The sequence below is a fragment of the Eubalaena glacialis genome, chromosome 15 (genome assembly GCF_028564815.1).
Source record: "Eubalaena glacialis isolate mEubGla1 chromosome 15, mEubGla1.1.hap2.+ XY, whole genome shotgun sequence".
In the NCBI taxonomy this organism is placed as follows: domain Eukaryota; kingdom Metazoa; phylum Chordata; class Mammalia; order Artiodactyla; family Balaenidae; genus Eubalaena; species Eubalaena glacialis.
The window spans coordinates 17,056,136-17,073,440 of NC_083730.1; the positions used below are offsets into that span (position 1 = coordinate 17,056,136).

A 17,305-nucleotide genomic window follows, 5' to 3' on the forward strand; every position below is an offset into this window, starting at 1 on the left:
CAAAGATTCTCTGCTATTACACAAAGAGACAAGAGATGAGAATGAAGGAAAGTGAAAGGCTTTCTCTCTAGAGGGTCTTACAAAGAAATGAATGACTTCAGAGGAAGGCGCCCATGTGACCAGGATGTTCTAAAAGCTTCCTTTGTGGGAGACAAGACTGAATGATTTTTAACAGACATTCAAACTCACAGTTGATATATCTGTCCTGTACCAACAATTTTAGTAGTTTAAGTCTTCAAGAAGCAAGCAAAGACATGTCTTTTTATTATTTACTGCTTCAAAGACTGAGAATTGAAAAGCACAGTGTGATTTGGAACCCGCCCTGGTGAGGAGCACAGAGAGAAGTCACAACACCTCCCATGTTTTAACCACACATATTTCTTTCCACCCTGTCTCGTGTGCGACAGGGAACCACGGTCACCTCTAACCACCCTCGCGCAGCGCCCACTAGTCAGAACATGCTGAACAAAGTAAGGAGGGAAGATGGCACAGAGCTCTGGACGGTGTACCAAGGCAGACGAAAGTTCTATTTTAAAGGGTGAATGCACAGCTTCCTGGCAAACAAGCCTATTTTCAGATAACATCTGCAAAGAAGTCAAAGAGGTTACTTGATTTCCTGTAAGCCGGAGAGAATCTTGACTGGGCCTGATGGAACATCAGGATTGTGCTTTCAACACGTGCACACCTGTGTGAGCAACCAGCTCAAGATATTACACAATAAAACTAAAACCCCTGCTGGAATCACTAAACAGATAAATGAGGGTGATTCTTGACCTGACAAAAGGATTCATCGTAGGTTCCCTTTGAGTTGTTCTCTCTTACAATGCAGTTACTATCGAAGTAATTCACAGCTTTTCCAGGAACAGATCTATTGTGTACGTTACAGCGCATCTATTTTCAGAGGCCATGAACCAAAAAACTTTTTCTATCATCTTCCATCTAAAACTCTCCCTCAACGTTCTTTTGAACATTTCAAAACTATTACTGAAAAGCACCCCAGAGAGTCCCAGAATAAATACCATTCCTCTTCCTCTAAAAACTTCCCCCCATTACACAACCAGTGTACTGGTTGTGTACTTTCCTCTTACAGGTCAATTTATATTTGCATCTACTGTGGCTAAACCTGGTCTCCTACATCACACCCCTCATCCTTCTACATCATCGACAACTCCCTTTAACACCTTGGGGTGGAAACCCATCCTTCCAGCCCTCACCACCACTCCCTTTCTAGCTCTCTTCTTCTTCTTTAATGTTATTCCCATTTATACCATCTTTGCCTCTTTTCACTTCTTAATATTTTGCTTTCAGGAATTTCTGTTGTTCATGGAACAAGATGAGTCCCTTATAAGTAAGATCTAGTAGTTTAGTACTTTTTACTTTGGCAAGAAGAAAAAAATTGAAGTCTGTGGGTCAAAGAGAGAATTGAGGTAATAATCCATAACTAAACCTCCCAAACAATCCAGAAACTTCCTAGTATTATGGAAATGGCATTGAGTTCAGGTCAGGGTCAGTGGACCCAGGTTCTAATCCCGCTTTTGTAAATAACCAACTGTGATTCTGGCCAAATGATAACTTCTGGTAATCTCTTTTTCCACATAAATGTGTGCTCATATTTAAAATTTAAATGTACAGGACATGGAAGCAACCTAAGTGTCCATTGACAGATGAATGGATAAAGAAGATGTGTCACATATATATAATGGAATATTACTCAGCCATAAAAAGAAACGAAATTGAGTTATTTGTAGTGAGGTAGATGGACCTAGAGTCTGTCATATACAGTGAAGTAAGTCAGAAAGAGAAAAACAAACACTGTATGTTAACACATATATATGGAAGCTAAAAAAAAAAAAAAACCCCAAAAAATGCTTCTGAAGAACCTAGGGGCAGGACAGGAATAAAGACACAGATGTAGAGAATGGACTTGAGGACACAGGGAGGGGGAAGGGTAAGCTGGGACAAAGTGAGAGAGTGGCATGGACATATATACACTACCAAATGTAAAATAGCTAGTGGGAAGCAGCCACATAGCACAGGGAGATCAGCTCGGTGTTTTGTGACCACCTAGAGGGGTGGGATATGGAGGGTGGGAGGGAGACGCAAGAGGGAGGAGATACAGGGATACATGTGTATGTATAGCTGATTCACTTTGTTATAAAGCAGAAACTAACACACCATTGTAAAGCAATTATACTCCAATAAAGATGTTAAAAAGATAAAAATAAAATAAAATAAAATTTAAATGTTCATAATAGTACTGTTCTGGGCTTTCACAGAATTGCGAAGATAAAATGTGAAGTAAAGGTATCCTGGAAACGAAAGAATAATATTCAACTATCTTTGCTCTTGTCTTAGAGACAATGAAAGTAATAAAAGATTGGTATCAGAAACATAACAATGAGTATAGTACAAGGAATTAAAGAAGAAAAATGAATTGATATGAGAAAGGGGTGGGGAAAAATGGAAAAGATGTCAGTGAAATCACATGACTCTGCCAGCACTTCTGAAATGTATGCACAGCAAAGCTCCTTTTATACAAGAATGAAATAAAATGGCAGCATCACAAAACTGGAGCAGAAAGAACCTTGGGATCCATCTAATGAAACCCATGTGTAACGTGTTAATTCTCTCTAAACATCCCCCACTGTCTAGCCTCTGCTTAGCCGATTCCAGGTCAGAGCACGGCTTCCTTGGCAACCAATCTCGTGATGTGCAGGACTCTAGCTGATAGAGCCTACTAGTCAGCACTCAAATGGTTTCTCTTAAACAAAACTCTAATTGATGGCGCTTATACATCTGCACTCAAATGGTTTCACTCAAAACAAAAACATCTCAAATGGCACATCTAAGTTTATCTGTATTTGCCAAGGTTACAGATGCCAATTTTGGTTGCTTCGAGATCAGAGTCTTTGACCCTTAAATAAAAAAATAAATAAAGGTCTAAAAAGATCATTACAGACTTCTGGTTCAAAACAATTTCAGCAAATTCATTTAACACCCCGCCCCTCTTCAATTCCCACTGAAATGACCAAAGGAATAAAAATAGGGAAACAATGAGTCAGAGCTGGAAAATGCAGATGGACACCATCCATACATAAAAATTATAAGCCACTTCTCTAACAAAGTGCAGGCAAGACCAGTCTGAGAGGCAAGCTGGCCAACCCATGTGCTATGGAAAAGCCCAATCGGAGGGAAAGCAGAAGAGAGTAAACCACAACCTTTTGAAAAATATATTAGGTGTCAGAGCCCATGGAGCACAAGAATTTGGGGGTGAGTTACCCTTGGCTTAGACCTCATGCTAAGTGAGGGACCATTGAAGTTGGCTCCTAATCAAGGCAGGTGTTCCAGTTAGAGATGGGGGAACCCTCCCCAGCTACTTCTGAGCCACCAAAGCAAAGACATCCAAGAAACTCGGTACCACAGCCATCTTCTATGGCCATCTCTGGCTGTCATCGCACAAACAGCTGGGATGGAATATGACAAAATCAGACTAAAATAAATCTGAAGTTTCCCCTTCTCCTTGTATTTAGGCCTGAAAGACTTGTTCAGAGGTTCACAGCATCTTAGTCACCCAAAACCAGAGCTCTCTATAACGACAATCAGATAAAAGTCATCAGGCTCTTTGTGGAATAAGAACTGATGTCTCCTTATGAAACTGCACTACCAAAAAAAAAAAGAGAGAAAACGTTAGATTATTCCTACTTTGTATTTTCACCAAGATTCAGGAATACACTGAAAAGGAAAACCTGGAGATTTAATATATACTTGTTTTTATGATTGTACTGGATGTGATGAGTTACATGTTTGTCTCCCCTACTAGACGATGAATTTTGAACATGCAGGAACTATTGTTTTAATTCATAGTACCAAGCACAATGCCTGGAATAGCAGAAGTATTAGAATACAGTAATGTTGATTGAATGAGCAAAATCCCAGATTAAGCTGATTCTATCAGAGCTTGCATTCTTAATATAATTACAATAGTTTTTATTCTCAATGTCTTTATTGAAATATAAAAATTATTCTCAAATTCTTACATTTCTATATTCTAATGTATGTAAATACAGTAAGTTTTAGATTATCCAAGTAAGATTCAGGTAGAAAGCTAACTGTAAATTACTGAGTTTTATTAGATCCCCAAATATTTCCTCTTAAATCAATAATTAACATTCAAGTAACAACTGATTTCTAATGAATACTATATAGCTAATGAATACTATATGGCTAATATGACATAAAACTTCACAGAAATAGTGCATAAGTGGTCATGTAGAAACTGCTGTCTTTTTCCTATTCTCCCCTCAAATATGAAAGAGTCCCAGGGGATAACTGAAAAAGCCTGTTTGCCCAGTATCAGAACGATCTGCACAGGGGAACACTGATGGTAAAGCACTGATCCTACTATTTGGAGAGAAACACCAAGAGCAGAAACAGATTTTTCCAAAGAAGATGACTGATGTTTATTAGGATGGCACTGTATTCGCTGCTGGCCTATCACATCAAAATAGAAAATACTGCTAAAAATTTCAGGCACATCATTACACACAAATAAACATGTGACTCAATTTCAGTCAAGCCCAGTTCCATACATGGGAAACTTTGAAAACTTGGAAACCTTTCACCTCAGGCCAGTGATCACACCACAGATCATGAGATGTGTGTGCAGCCTCTGTGGTCACCTAGATGCAACTCAAGACAGCATCATCCCAGCAGCTCCTCCAGGTCTGACAGGTAGAGAACGCTGACTCTCATTTAATAGACTTGGCAACAACGGTGGAGTAATTAGTGCAATTATTGAAAAACATAATGAGATATTAAAGTTATAGTTAATTCCCAAAGAGGTTTCTTAAGTTTTCAGAGGTCCCGGTGAGTCTATAAAGTCTGAGAACTTAGTGGCTGAGTGCCCTAGACTGGCAGATTTCAATTGCCACAACTCCTGGGTACTTTTGAGACACTGGGGATACAAAAATTAATAAATGTCACCTGAAGAAATAATTTACTGTTTGGTGACAGAAAGCAATTGTATCTAGATGGGATCTGCATTACCCCAGGGCTCTTGTAATGAAGAGGCACTGAGAAACATTTGTCAAGCATCAGATACAGTGGGTAACACAAGAGAGGCGTTTATAGAAGACCTATTTCATCATCTGCACTAGGCCTGGTAAAGCCAGGGATAACCTGAGAGTCCAAGTTTCCTGGCTCACAATCCAGGGTCCCTTCCATTTGTAGTAGACTTTTCAGTTGCTCCCCCTCACACCCCCAGCATCCAGTTTTGTTTGGCGATCCATGAGGTTTCTGGAAAGCTAACTGAACCCACTCCACTCCTGGCTCTAAGCCAGGGGAACTGGCACATTCCAACTCCCTGGCTGGTGACAGGTACAGGGACAGGCACGTGACCAAAATTAGTTAGCCTATTAGGGAATCCTACGATTTTTGCTGGGACAAAGGTTAATGCAAGGAACAGCCAGTAGACATCCTATGACTAGGTAGAAGGTCAGCCTTGGGAGGAAGCCAATGACAAGAAAGGAAGAGCAAAGACAAAATCCAACTCCTTGGAAACAGGGCTGCCCCCTGCCTTTCTCGAAGCCCAACCTGCTTCAAGACTTTTCTGTTGGAGCCAGCATGCTCCCCTTATTACACCAACTTGAGTTGGGGTTTCTGCTACATGTACTTGTCAGTACACCACTACAACACGTGTCTCTAATTCCCCAAGACCCCGAGAAAGAAGGTCTGCAGCGCCGCTGCCATCACGTGACTTGGATGACATGGTCCCTCCTGCTGACGTCACGGTAACTGACCAACTCCATCCACAGTTGTGGAAAGGAGGGACTGTTTCCTATTCCTCAAATCTGACCTTGGAAGTGAGCAACCTCACTCAATATCGGTATATTCAGGAGAAAAAAAAAATCATGTGGTTGAGTTACTCAACATTTCAAAAGCACCATGTTGGCAAAAAACTTCAACAATAAACATTTGTTACACTTTCTCTCATTCATATACATACATATAAATAAATGTGTGTATTTACTTTCTTGGCTGCACTATTTCAACATAAGTTATAGAAACCTTTCCCCTCAACACTTTCACATGCACCTCCTTGGAATAAAGACATTCTTCTATAGAAGTACAGCACCATCGTCACATGATAATTCCCTAATGTCTAATCTGCAGGTTATACTCAAGTTATTCCAATTGTCCCCAAAATGTCTTCTATAGCTGTTTTTTTGGAAAAACAATCCAACAAATGTTTATGCACTGTATTTGCTTTTTATGTGTTCTTTAGTCTCAACCTGGGGGGGAAAATGAGGCTCCATATATTTACATGTTTCAAAAATACTTAACACAATTCATTTGGTCAAATGAGATATTTTCCTCTGAGTCTGTCTCCATGAACTCCTGGAGAACGTGCCCACGGGAAACACGTACCTGGGGGGCTGAGGAGCTGAAGGACCTCAGTGTGCTCCATGGTCTGCAGGAAGTCGCTCAGCTCCACGACTGTACAGCCTTTCTCACCCAGCAGCTTCAGTAAACACAGGCTTGGGCTGCCTTCAGGCTCCAGGACCTTAAGAGAACACTGCTCCAAGTCTAGACAACTGCAAACAACAAATTTAATTCAGGTCAACAGATTTTCTTCAATATGATCTGCCTGCTATATGTTTGGCCCCGTCATGGGTGTTGCAGAGAATAAACAGCAAGTTGTTGAGTGGTGGGGAAAACGGTTTACATTACGAATGCTACTGTCCCTTTAGACACAGTCTCCTAATGGTGCTCATCTTGAATAGCAGAAGTTGGCAAGCTTTTCCTGTAAAGTGCCAGAGAGTAAATGTTTTAGGCTTTATACGGGCCACAGAGTCTCTGCTGCATATTCTTTTCTTGATTTTTGTTTTGTTTTACAATTTTTAAAATATAAAAAACAGGGCTTCCCTGGTGGTGCAGTGGTTGATAATCTGCCTGCCAATGCAGGGGACACGGGTTCGAGCCCTGGTCTGGGAAGATCCCACATGCCGCGGAACAACTGGGCCCGTGAGCCACAATTACTGAGCCTGCGCGTCTGGAGCCTGTGCTCCGCAGCAAGAGAGGCCGCGATAGTGAGAGGCCCGCGCACCGTGATGAAGAGTGGCCCCCGCTCGCCGCAACTAGAGAAGGCCCTCGCGCAGAAACGAAGACCCAACACAGCCATAAATAAATAAATAAAAATTAAAAAAAATAAACAATAAAAAACATTCTTAGCTATACAAAAACAGGCAGTGGCCTCAATATGGGCCATAGGCTGTTGTTTGCAGACTCCTGTTCTATATGTTTCAACACAATTTTGTCTTAAAATCATGAGCTTTTCTTTCACAAGCGTATCTTCTTTACCCAACTAGATACCAATACTCGTTGCAAGCAGACACCCTATCATATATATATATATCTTTTTAAAATCCCTCAATACCTAAAATTTCGTCTTGCCCATATGAATTATTCATACTGAAATGCCTGGAAGCCTGGAGGGAAGGGGTCAAACATAATGGTACCACCGCTGTGGCAGAGCCAAGGTTAGTTAGCAAGCTTTCATATGACTTAAGATATTCTTAGTTCACATTCATTTTGATCAGTTTTAGTAAAAGGCTGCCACAGCATTTGTATAATGGTCACGCAAGATTTATAATTCTGTGATAAAGTTGGTTATTTCATGAAGAAGAAAATGGATCCAACCAAAATAACTTCAATACTAATATTCTATCTCACAGGATTGTTAGAATTGAATTAGACAATCCATGTAAAACGTACTTAGCACAGTGTGTGGCAAATAATAAGCACTCAGTAAAAGCTAGCTCTTATTATGCAATAAAAATATGGGAATATTAAAAGAAGACTAAGGGGACTTCCCTGGTGGCGCAGTGGTTAAGAATCCGCCTGCCAATGCAGGGGACACGGGTTCGAGCCCTGGTCCAGGAAGATCCCACATGCCACGGAGCAACTAAGCCCGCGCGCCACAACTACTGAGCCTGTGCTCTACAGCCCACGTGCCACAACTACTGAACCCGCGTACCACAACTACTGAAGCCCACGCTCCTAGAGCCCGTGCTCCGCAACAAGAGAAGCCACCGCAATGAGAAGCCCGTGCACCGCAACGAAGAGTAGCCCCCGCTCACCGCAACTAGAGAAAGCACGTGTGCAGCAACGAAGACCCAATGCAGTCAAAAATAAATAAATAAAATAAATTTAAAAAAAATAATTTTTTGTGAGTAATTACTGTTTTGGTAACCAGATAGTGTCCTCCAAAGCCTCCAGTCACTAGGTATTCTTTTCTAGGTATTCTAGCTAAATTTGTATATTCAATACTTTATCCTTGTTAAATGTCAATAATCATATTACAGATCAACCATTCCCAATTCTGGGCTGTACACTCTGGCAGCACAATCTGAAGTCCATGGCAAATTGATAAAGGTAAGACCAATAAGACTGTCTTTTACTCTAAGATTATCTTTCCTATTTTTAAAAGTGTTAAAGTGTACTTTCTTTTATGAAATAATGGTGATTGCAATGGTAGCAAAAACAAAAGCTGAAGGTGCTGCTACAATATTTCGTAAAATTTTCTTTCACTAGTCCCTGGAATGCCCAAGGAACCAGTATTAGACACAATATAAGGATTACCCATTTTTCAAATAATTATAATATGAAATTTATAAAAACAAGGATGCTGTATGCTAATTTTTTTATGATTCAGAAAGGTTATCAAGATCTGATACATGAAATTAAGATGCCATCTTGTCAAATGCAACCAAATGGTGCTTTAATCTTTATATTACTATGGAGAAAACTAAAAACAATTTTACTCCCCCCACCAAATGAAGAAAGATCAAATTGCAATAGACAACGACTTCTCTTCCAATACAAGAGGCACTGGAGAAAAACAAGGTGCTCTCTCTTCTTTCTTTTTACTGATTTTCCACATGGGCACCGGTTTTCAGCTAAGATGACGTTTATACATACCCAACTTTTCTTTCTTTCCTTTTTTAGTTACATTCCTGTAAGGCTGTGCTTTGAAGTGGTTTCTACCAGCTCTAATTTGAAATTTCTGATTTAATTAAAAAGACTGCTTTCTTACTGAAACAAATAGACTTTGCTTAAAAAAACCTGTATTTATCTTTACTTTTAAAAATGTATAATCAAATAGAACATATTGATATTATACACCTTTTAGGGTACAAACCATGGCACTGCTTTTAGATTCTTTTGTTTCTCTTGGTACATTTACACTTCAGAATCATTATTCATTAATTCAACAACTACTTATTAATCACCTAAAATAGGACAACCATTTTTTCTAGGTATTTTTCTAGCTGCAAACAAAATCCCCCATCCTCCTAGATTTTTCTACAGGAGAGGGACAGATATGTGTACACACACAGAGATCTGTGCATCCATCGATCCAACTGTCCTAAGTGCTTTGGAGAAAAACAAAGCAAAGCAGGGGGATAGGTAAAGCTGGAGCAGATGTAGGGGGTGATTTTAAATAGTGTGATCAGAGAAGACCTCACTGAGAAGGTGACCTTTTTAAAAAAAATGTAATCAATGTTGTTTATTTTTAAAATTTTTATTGAAATATAGTTGATTTACAATGCTGTGCTAGTTTCAAATGTACAGCAAAGTGATTCAATTATACATAAATATACAAATATATTCCTTTTTTTTTTTATAATTCTCCTCCATTATAGGTTATTACAAGATATTGAGTATAGTTCTCTCTGCTATATAGTAGGTCCTTGTTGGTTACCTATTTTATATACAGTAGTGTGTATATTTTAATCCCAAACTCCTAATTTATCGCTCCCTCCTTTCCCCTTTGGTAACCATAAATCTGTTTTCTACATCTGTGAGTCTATTTCTGTTTTGTAAATAACTTCATTTGTATCATTCGTTTAGATTCTACATATAAGCAATATCATATGATATTTGTCATTCTCTGTGAGAAGGTGACTTTTAAGCAAACACCTGAAGAGGTAAAGGAGCCAGTCTTGTGGTTCATCCGTGGAAAACATCTCAGGCTGAGCAAACAGCAAGTCCAAAGGCCCTACTGTCTTCAAGGAAGGGCAAGAAAGCATGTGTGACTAGAGCTGAGAGAGGGAGGGAGACACTAACAGGAGATCAGGTCCAAGAGCTCACTGGTAGCTAACTGGTGTTTTTACTCTGAGATGGAGAAGCAATGGGAGGGTTTTGAACAGAGCGAGGATAAGACCTGATTTAATGTTTTAAAAGAACGATTCTTACTGCTATAGTGAGAACAGACTGGGATGGGGAGCAAAGCAGGAGGCGGAGAAGTTAGGCGGCCATTGGAACAATGCAGGTGAGAGATAATAGTGGCCTGGACCAGGGTGGTCGCAGTGGACGTAGGATTCTAGACACATACTGGAGGTATGGCAGAAGGGATTTGCTGATGCAGTGGATGTGGTATATAAAAGCGGAGTCAGGAATGACTCTGAAGTTTCTGGCCTCAGCACCTGGACAGATGTAGTTGCCCTTCACTGAGATGCAGAAGACTACAAGAGAAAGAGGTTACGGCAGAAGACGTGTTAAGTTTTGGATGTGTTGCATTTAACATGTCTATCAGTCATTCAAGAGGAGATCTACACGAATGAATCCAGGAGCTCAAAGCAAAGACATGGGCTGAAGATATGAACTGAGAGTAATCAACCTAAATATGTGTAAAGCCACGAAGACTTAAGGATAACACCAAGGCGGGGATTAGAAGAAGAAGTCTAGACAAAGAGACGCAACGCCTAAGCCCTAAGGCATTCCAAAATCCAAAGATGAAGAGGTAGAGACTGAAGAGAGAGGGACAGGAGGAAACCTTCCTATCAGGATTCCTAGCTTCCTAGCAGGATTCCGTAGCTAAAAGAGCCCCTTCTACACAGCAAGTATGCAGTGGCTGACTGTTTTCCCTGGTCCATGTCCCAAAGCCCCATCTCTAAGCTCCCTCCTTCATGGAATTTACACACTATTAGAGCCTCCTGAAAGCTCTGCCATCTTTGGGGCTCGAATGTTCCATGCCTCCGCAGAATTCACATTGCTTGGGCAAGACACTCAGAACCCGTGCTTATCTACACTGACAGCAAAGGGCGTTCAATATTAAGGCAGTTTGGAATGGAACTAGGGCTGAGTTTGTTTAGGGCACTCCCACATGTTCATGTTTTGGGAAACTAAACTATATGCAAGGATTTATCCTGAATCACCAATAACCATCTGGAAACACTCCTTATCCCTGATGGGACAGTTCAGAAGGAACTCCTGTGGCTTATTTATTAAATTCTTACCCAGTCTGAGGAAAGTTGTATAGAGTGAGGAAAAAAAGTGAAAAGAAACAGAATAGGCAACCTTCTGGGATTTTAAGGCTGTGGATCCAGTGACTCTGCAGAAAGCACTGCACATCCTCGTGGGAACTGTCATCCATTTGGACTAGATTCACTATAATTCCTGCGTTTGACACTAGAGAAAAATGCTTTCCGGACCTTTTACTATTGTAGATGATGCTCTTTTGCCATCGGTATGAAATCGTTTTAAAATCACTGTTTTAGTCTTAAATAGAAAAAGTACCGCCAGCTTACCCTGCCCCCTCAGTTGTCACTCCCCAGCCTCCAAGTTCCCAGGGCTAACCTTCTGTTAGGTCAGTTTAATTCTTCTGATTTCAACAGGTATGTGAGCTTAATGGTCTCCAGTTCTCCAACCTTCATGGTGGCCTCCACTTTCCCCAGCACAACTAACCTACTCTGATCTAACCTTCACCATCCTGGAAGGCTGGCCAAACTCATCTGTCTCCAGTAAACTTCCCACCCCGAAATCCCCAGCTTCCACAACTTCGTGCCCTTTGTTGCTTGTCTCCTCTTGCTGGGCAACTGCCCTCTCTCCATACTACCTTCACCAGAGAAGTGGTCTCAAACTTTTCCATTAGTTCCTCAAACAAAGCTAATACCATTCTATAGCCTTTAACAAAACTTAACTGAAGGCTTAGGGAGGAAAACTGAACACCTGATGTCAGGTATCCCCTACTTTTAGATTCCATCAGCCATGCCTCTTCAGTGGCAGGGCCTTACTGATGTTCTTCTCCCTCCTTCATGGCCAAATAGGAGTGCTCACTTCAGGAGAACCTTCTTCAGGAAAGGCCAGAGCCTTCCCTAACTAGAGTAGTAGTTAATTTCACAAATCAACCAATCACAGATCTGGTAATCTGACCCCACCCCCTGCCCACAAAGAAGACAACTGTTTATGTTATTGTAAGTCTAGAAATTCAGAAATCTATGGACCTAGAATAATAGTATGTATCTTGGATTTTCTTTGCACAGCCAAAAGCACAATGTATTCTTCCTAGAACAGAAGAAAAAAAAAAAGGGGGGGGGGGACTTCCCTGGCAGTCCAGTGGTTAAGACTCTGTGCTTCCAATGCAGGGGCACGGGTTCGATCCCTGGTTGGGGAACTAAGATCCCACGTGCTGTGCAGAGTGGCAAAAAATTAAAAAAAAAAAAAAGAAAGAAAGAAAAAAGTATGCCATCTGCTCAACTTTGCAAATTTACCACTTCTTGATTCCATCCTTACATCATTACTCCACCGAACAGCCAAATAATCCCAAATCATCATTATTCTGGTTTAACCTCAAACTCTTTGAAATTCAAGGTTGTGGTGAGAGTTAAACACTTAGTACATTGTCTGGTATATATATTGTTTAATAAATGATAAAAACCCACTGTTATTATTATTCACACCCAACATAGCATCTAACATATTATTTGTGATTGTCTCAGAATAACAGTCTATTACTGCATAAGCCCTTATAAGCAGGAGCTAAATATTTGACATCTTTTTATCTTCTGAAACATTTGCAAAAATCGGGCACTCAAAAAATGTAATTTTGAATGAATGATTCCCCTCTCAATTCAAAATTATTTATAGAGTGTCTAAGATAGGTTCTATGCATAACATATAGGATCTTAAATCTTCCTGTTCTCGAGGAGTTTATAAAGACATGTACAAACAATTATAGTACAAGACAAAGGCTGGTTATATGAGAAGTTAAAGAAACTGCCAAGGGGTTCAAAGGCAGACCCAAATCATAACAATGATCTAGAACAGTGGTTCTAAGTGTGGTCTGGGAAGCCCTACTGCAGTTCCTGAGGCCCTTTTCACAGGATCCCCAAGGTCAAAATGACTTTTCATAATAATGCTAAGATGTTATTTATTTTTTTCATTCATTCTCTCAAGAATGGACATTGGAATATCCAGTGTTACCTGACCTGTGACAGTGCAACAGACTGAGTGCAGAAGGAGATAAAAGATGCTGGTTCTCTGGGATTCAGCCAAGACATTAAAGAGATTTTCAAAATGCAAAACAATGCCACTTTTCTAACTAAATTCTTTGTTTTGGAAGTTTGTTTTTCTACAAAAACACGTCATTTCTGTTAACATGTAATGAATTATTCTCTTTAAATATTAAAAAATTCTTAATTTTAATTTCTAATATGGTAAATATCAGTATATGTTGTATGTATGTAACATATAGAACCCACATTAAAAACTCTCGGGCGGCGGGGGTGGTTCCCTGGTGGTGCAGTGGTTAAGAATCCGCATGCCTATGCAGGGGACACGGGTTCGAGCCCTGGTCCAGGAAGATGCTGCGGAACAACTAAGCCCGTGCGCCACAACTACTGAGCCTGCGCTCTAGAGCCCGTGAGCCACAACTACTGAAGCCCTCACGCCACAACTACTGAAGCCTGCGTGCCTAGAGCCCGTGCTCCACAATGAGAAGCCACTGCAATGAGAAGCCCACGCACCACAACGAAGAGTAGCCCCCGCTCGCCGCAACTTGAGAAAGCCCGTGCACAGCAACGAAGACCCAACACAGCCATAAATAAATAAATAAATAAATAAATAAAACCCCAAAACCCTCTGGGGTCCTCAATAATTCTTAAGAGTGTAAAGGAGTCCTGAGAGTCTTAAGCCCAGTTCCAAGCCTGGTAATAGGAAAATGGTTTAAAGTTCATGGTGATTCAGGAAGAAAACCTGGCAAGTTGGTTTGATGGAGGAAGACGGTGAGTTTAGTTTCTTCCTTTCCCACTATACTTCTCTCTCTACATCTACATTAAAACCTTCATGAATTCCTGCACCTCAAACCCTTCACCTTCATTATCTCTCTACCTGCACGTCCCCTTCCTAACCTCCCTTAAGTCTTCTAGGTCTGTGTATTTTAATCCTTTGGAATTACCGCCCTAACGCAATGGTCTCCAGATAGGTTTCTTTATATTCTCCTTGGTCAACCTCTATTTCTCTCTTTCAGCTAAAGGGGAGGAGGGTAGGAAAAGGGTGTGGACTGCCGGAGTCCAACCTCGAATCTCTGCATTCCCAGGACTTTCCTGGGTTCAGGCTCTCTGGAAGGTTACTGAAGCTCTCCCACCTCCTTCCCTCCGCGCTCCTTACCCCCAGCGGGCCCTGCACCATCTCAAGTGGCCCCGATGTTTTCCAACCTCACCCATCACCGCGTCCGCCCTCCCTCTCCCGTGCCCACTTCACTCTCCCCGCGCGCCCCCCGCCCAAGTTCGCCCCCACGTGACCCCGCCCCGCCCTTACACCCCACCCCACCCCGGGCCCCGGTGCCGCACCTGAGCCGGAGGCGCCCCCGACTCCCCGCCACCTCGGCCAGCCGCCTCCATCCCCGGCCCTCGGGCGCTCGGTCCAAGCTCCGGCTGAGCCTCCGCAGCAGCGGCTCCGGAAGGCGGTTGAGGGTCGCGCCGGCTGCTGCGGGGAGCGGCGGCCCCGAGGGCGCGGCCGCCGGCGGCTGCGAGGCCAGGGGCGGCGGGGCCTGCAGCAGCTCCCCGCACAGCGACATGTCCCGCGCCGGCGACCCCGCGACAGCCGCTGCTCCCGCCGGCCGCATCGCGCACTTTCCGCTCGCCCCCTCGCTCGCCGCGGCGCCGCGGAGGCAGGGGCGGAAGGACTAATTGGACGGCGCTGCACCGCGCTCGGAGGAGGAAGCGCCGCTTCCCGCCCCGCAGACCCAGGTTTGCTTGGGTGAGCCGGGCCGGCTGGCCGCGCTAGCGGCTCCGGGGGCGGGGCCTCGGGCGGGGGCGGGGCCGCCCACTGCGCGCGTGCGCGCACTTCCCCCCGCCCTCCGCGCCGCCACTTCTGGGCCGCGGCGAGGCGCGCGCTTCAAACCCGGTTGGGAGGTGGAGTCGTTGCTGAGCAGGAAGGGTCGAGTGGTGGCAGCTGGAGGAGGAAGCGGTGGAGGAACTACGCTCGGGTGGCACCACTATGGCGAGGAAGCCTGTGGCGTCGGGGCTTCCCGAGGCTGTGGGAGGAGGATTGCCTCACGCCAAGGAGGGGGGCACGTGGCTTTCCATCGCCGGCGGGTCCGCTCCACCAGAGGCGCGCTCTGCTGACTCAGTGACTTGCGTGTGCCCGGCGACGCCACCAGCACCCGCGTTGGGCAGCCTCAGCGGAGGCTTCCTCGTTTTAGGATTAGATGTGTATGGCATTGCTAAGGGAAGTGGTGCTAGAGATCCAGATACTCAATGGAAATTGCTTGAAATCTGTGCCTAGACTTAAACAACAACAACAAAACTGGGCTGTGGTGTATTTAAACCTAATTAGATCTTGGAAATGGTTGTTTTTAGCAGGAATCACCTGGTTTCCTCCGAGTCAGACTGCCATCCAGAATCTTCATAAATCACAGCAGACAGCTTTATAGAGGATGCCCTTCCCTGGAAGGATGCAGAATAGATGAAATAACAAATGCAGACGCACCTGAGCTCACTCTCCCACTCTTAGCGATATTCGAGGCCATTGCCCCATTGAAAACTAGAGGGTGGTTTGGGACAAAAGCGAGCAAGTAACTTATAAAGTGTGACTAGCCAGGTAGCCCCCAGACAGAAGGTTTCCTGGTCCAGTTTCTGGTGGCATTAACTTTTTCATCACACGGGACAGCAGGATCTTCTGTAGCAATAATTTGGACACCCAAATTCTCACTACCTTTTTTCAGGGTGGTAGCTCCACACAGCTTCCACCACATTCTAGCACAGTTAGTCACTATCCAGTGATTTCTTTAATCCAGTGTAAGTTCAGAGTTCAGAATGCGGTATAATGGCTAAGTGCACAAACTTTGGATCCAGGAAGATCTGCTGGGTTCTAGTTTTATGACTTTGAATAAGTTACTTAATTCTCTGCCTCATCTATTAAAATGGGACTGAAAATATAGTATATATAGAGTTGTTACCAGAATTAAAGGAGTTGATGTATGTAAATCATTTAGCTCTGCTTAGCAAGTAGTAGATAATAAATGCTAACTTATCAGCATTACCCTTACAAGTGCAAATGCTTGTTTCATACTCGGTTTGACCTTGGTAAACCTTTTCCAATTACTTCTAGTGCCTTCCGCTTTTGTCCTCAGTCAGTGAACAAATATTAGTCTATTACCTCCAGGTACCAAGTATGGAAATCAAGTCTTCTGGTCTTTATTGGTCTGGTCCTCATTAGTGTAGTCTTCTAGTCTTTTAAAATTGAGATTCAAGGGACTTTTTTCTAAGTATACTATACGCAAGTTTTTGCTTGGGCACCTGCTCATTACCCTGTGAGTATCCGTCCCAGTTTGACCAGGTGCATCTTATCCAGTACAGCTCAGCTGGGTACTGATGATGTCAGAACCCTCCCACCCCCTCGCCTGCTTCTCCTCTCTGCCTCAAGACAAGTGCCTCCCTCATTTCACTCGAGTCAGGGCCCTGTTTTTCACCTAGCAATTTTATATCCTATGCATTCACCTCACCCGTCACCCTCCAGCCTCTACCTTGGACTAACATTACGTTTTATGACTGGTCTTTTTCTCCTCCCAATCAAATGTTAATATTTTTTAATGTAATTTCACTCCTGTGGTTCTCTTATGGGGCCTAATGGTACAGTAGAAAGAATGTGACCTTTAGAGTTAGCCCTGAATTTGAATTTTGATGCTGCCAGTCATTAATGGTGTGACTTTAGGCAAGTTAACCTCTCACCTTCAGTTTCCACATCTGTAAAGAGTAGAAGATGATAGTACCTGTTCCAAATGATTGTTATGAGAATTAAATGAGAGATGATTTCTATATGTACACATAGAAAGTGTCTGGGAGAAGTAGATGCAGAGTTTATTAGTACTCTCAAAGTTGCCAGGTTAATTTTGGAAAAACACAATAAACAGTCATTCAACTGTGCTCCAGTAAAATTAAAATATTAAAAAAAAAACAGTAAGTCAGGTAACTTTTCTATATCAACCATTACATTTCTATAAAGATAGGAGAAAAACAGG

The 17,305-nt window shown here is 42.7% G+C and overlaps 1 protein-coding gene across 2 annotated transcripts in view; it reads right to left on the bottom strand.

Moving 5' to 3' along the window:
* The window catches only part of MALT1 (MALT1 paracaspase), a 55,351-nt gene extending 40,290 nt beyond the window's left edge, over positions 1 to 15,061 (bottom strand). For both annotated transcript variants that reach the window (XM_061168984.1, XM_061168983.1), the window contains exons 1-2: positions 14,634 to 15,061; positions 6,427 to 6,593 (exon numbers count right to left, since the gene is read on the bottom strand). In XM_061168984.1, coding sequence (XP_061024967.1) covers positions 6,427 to 6,593; positions 14,634 to 14,908 — 442 coding nt within the window. In that variant the 5' untranslated portion in view covers positions 14,909 to 15,061. The remainder of the gene's footprint in view (positions 1 to 6,426; positions 6,594 to 14,633) is intronic.
* Positions 15,062 to 17,305: the final 2,244 nt, after the last annotated feature.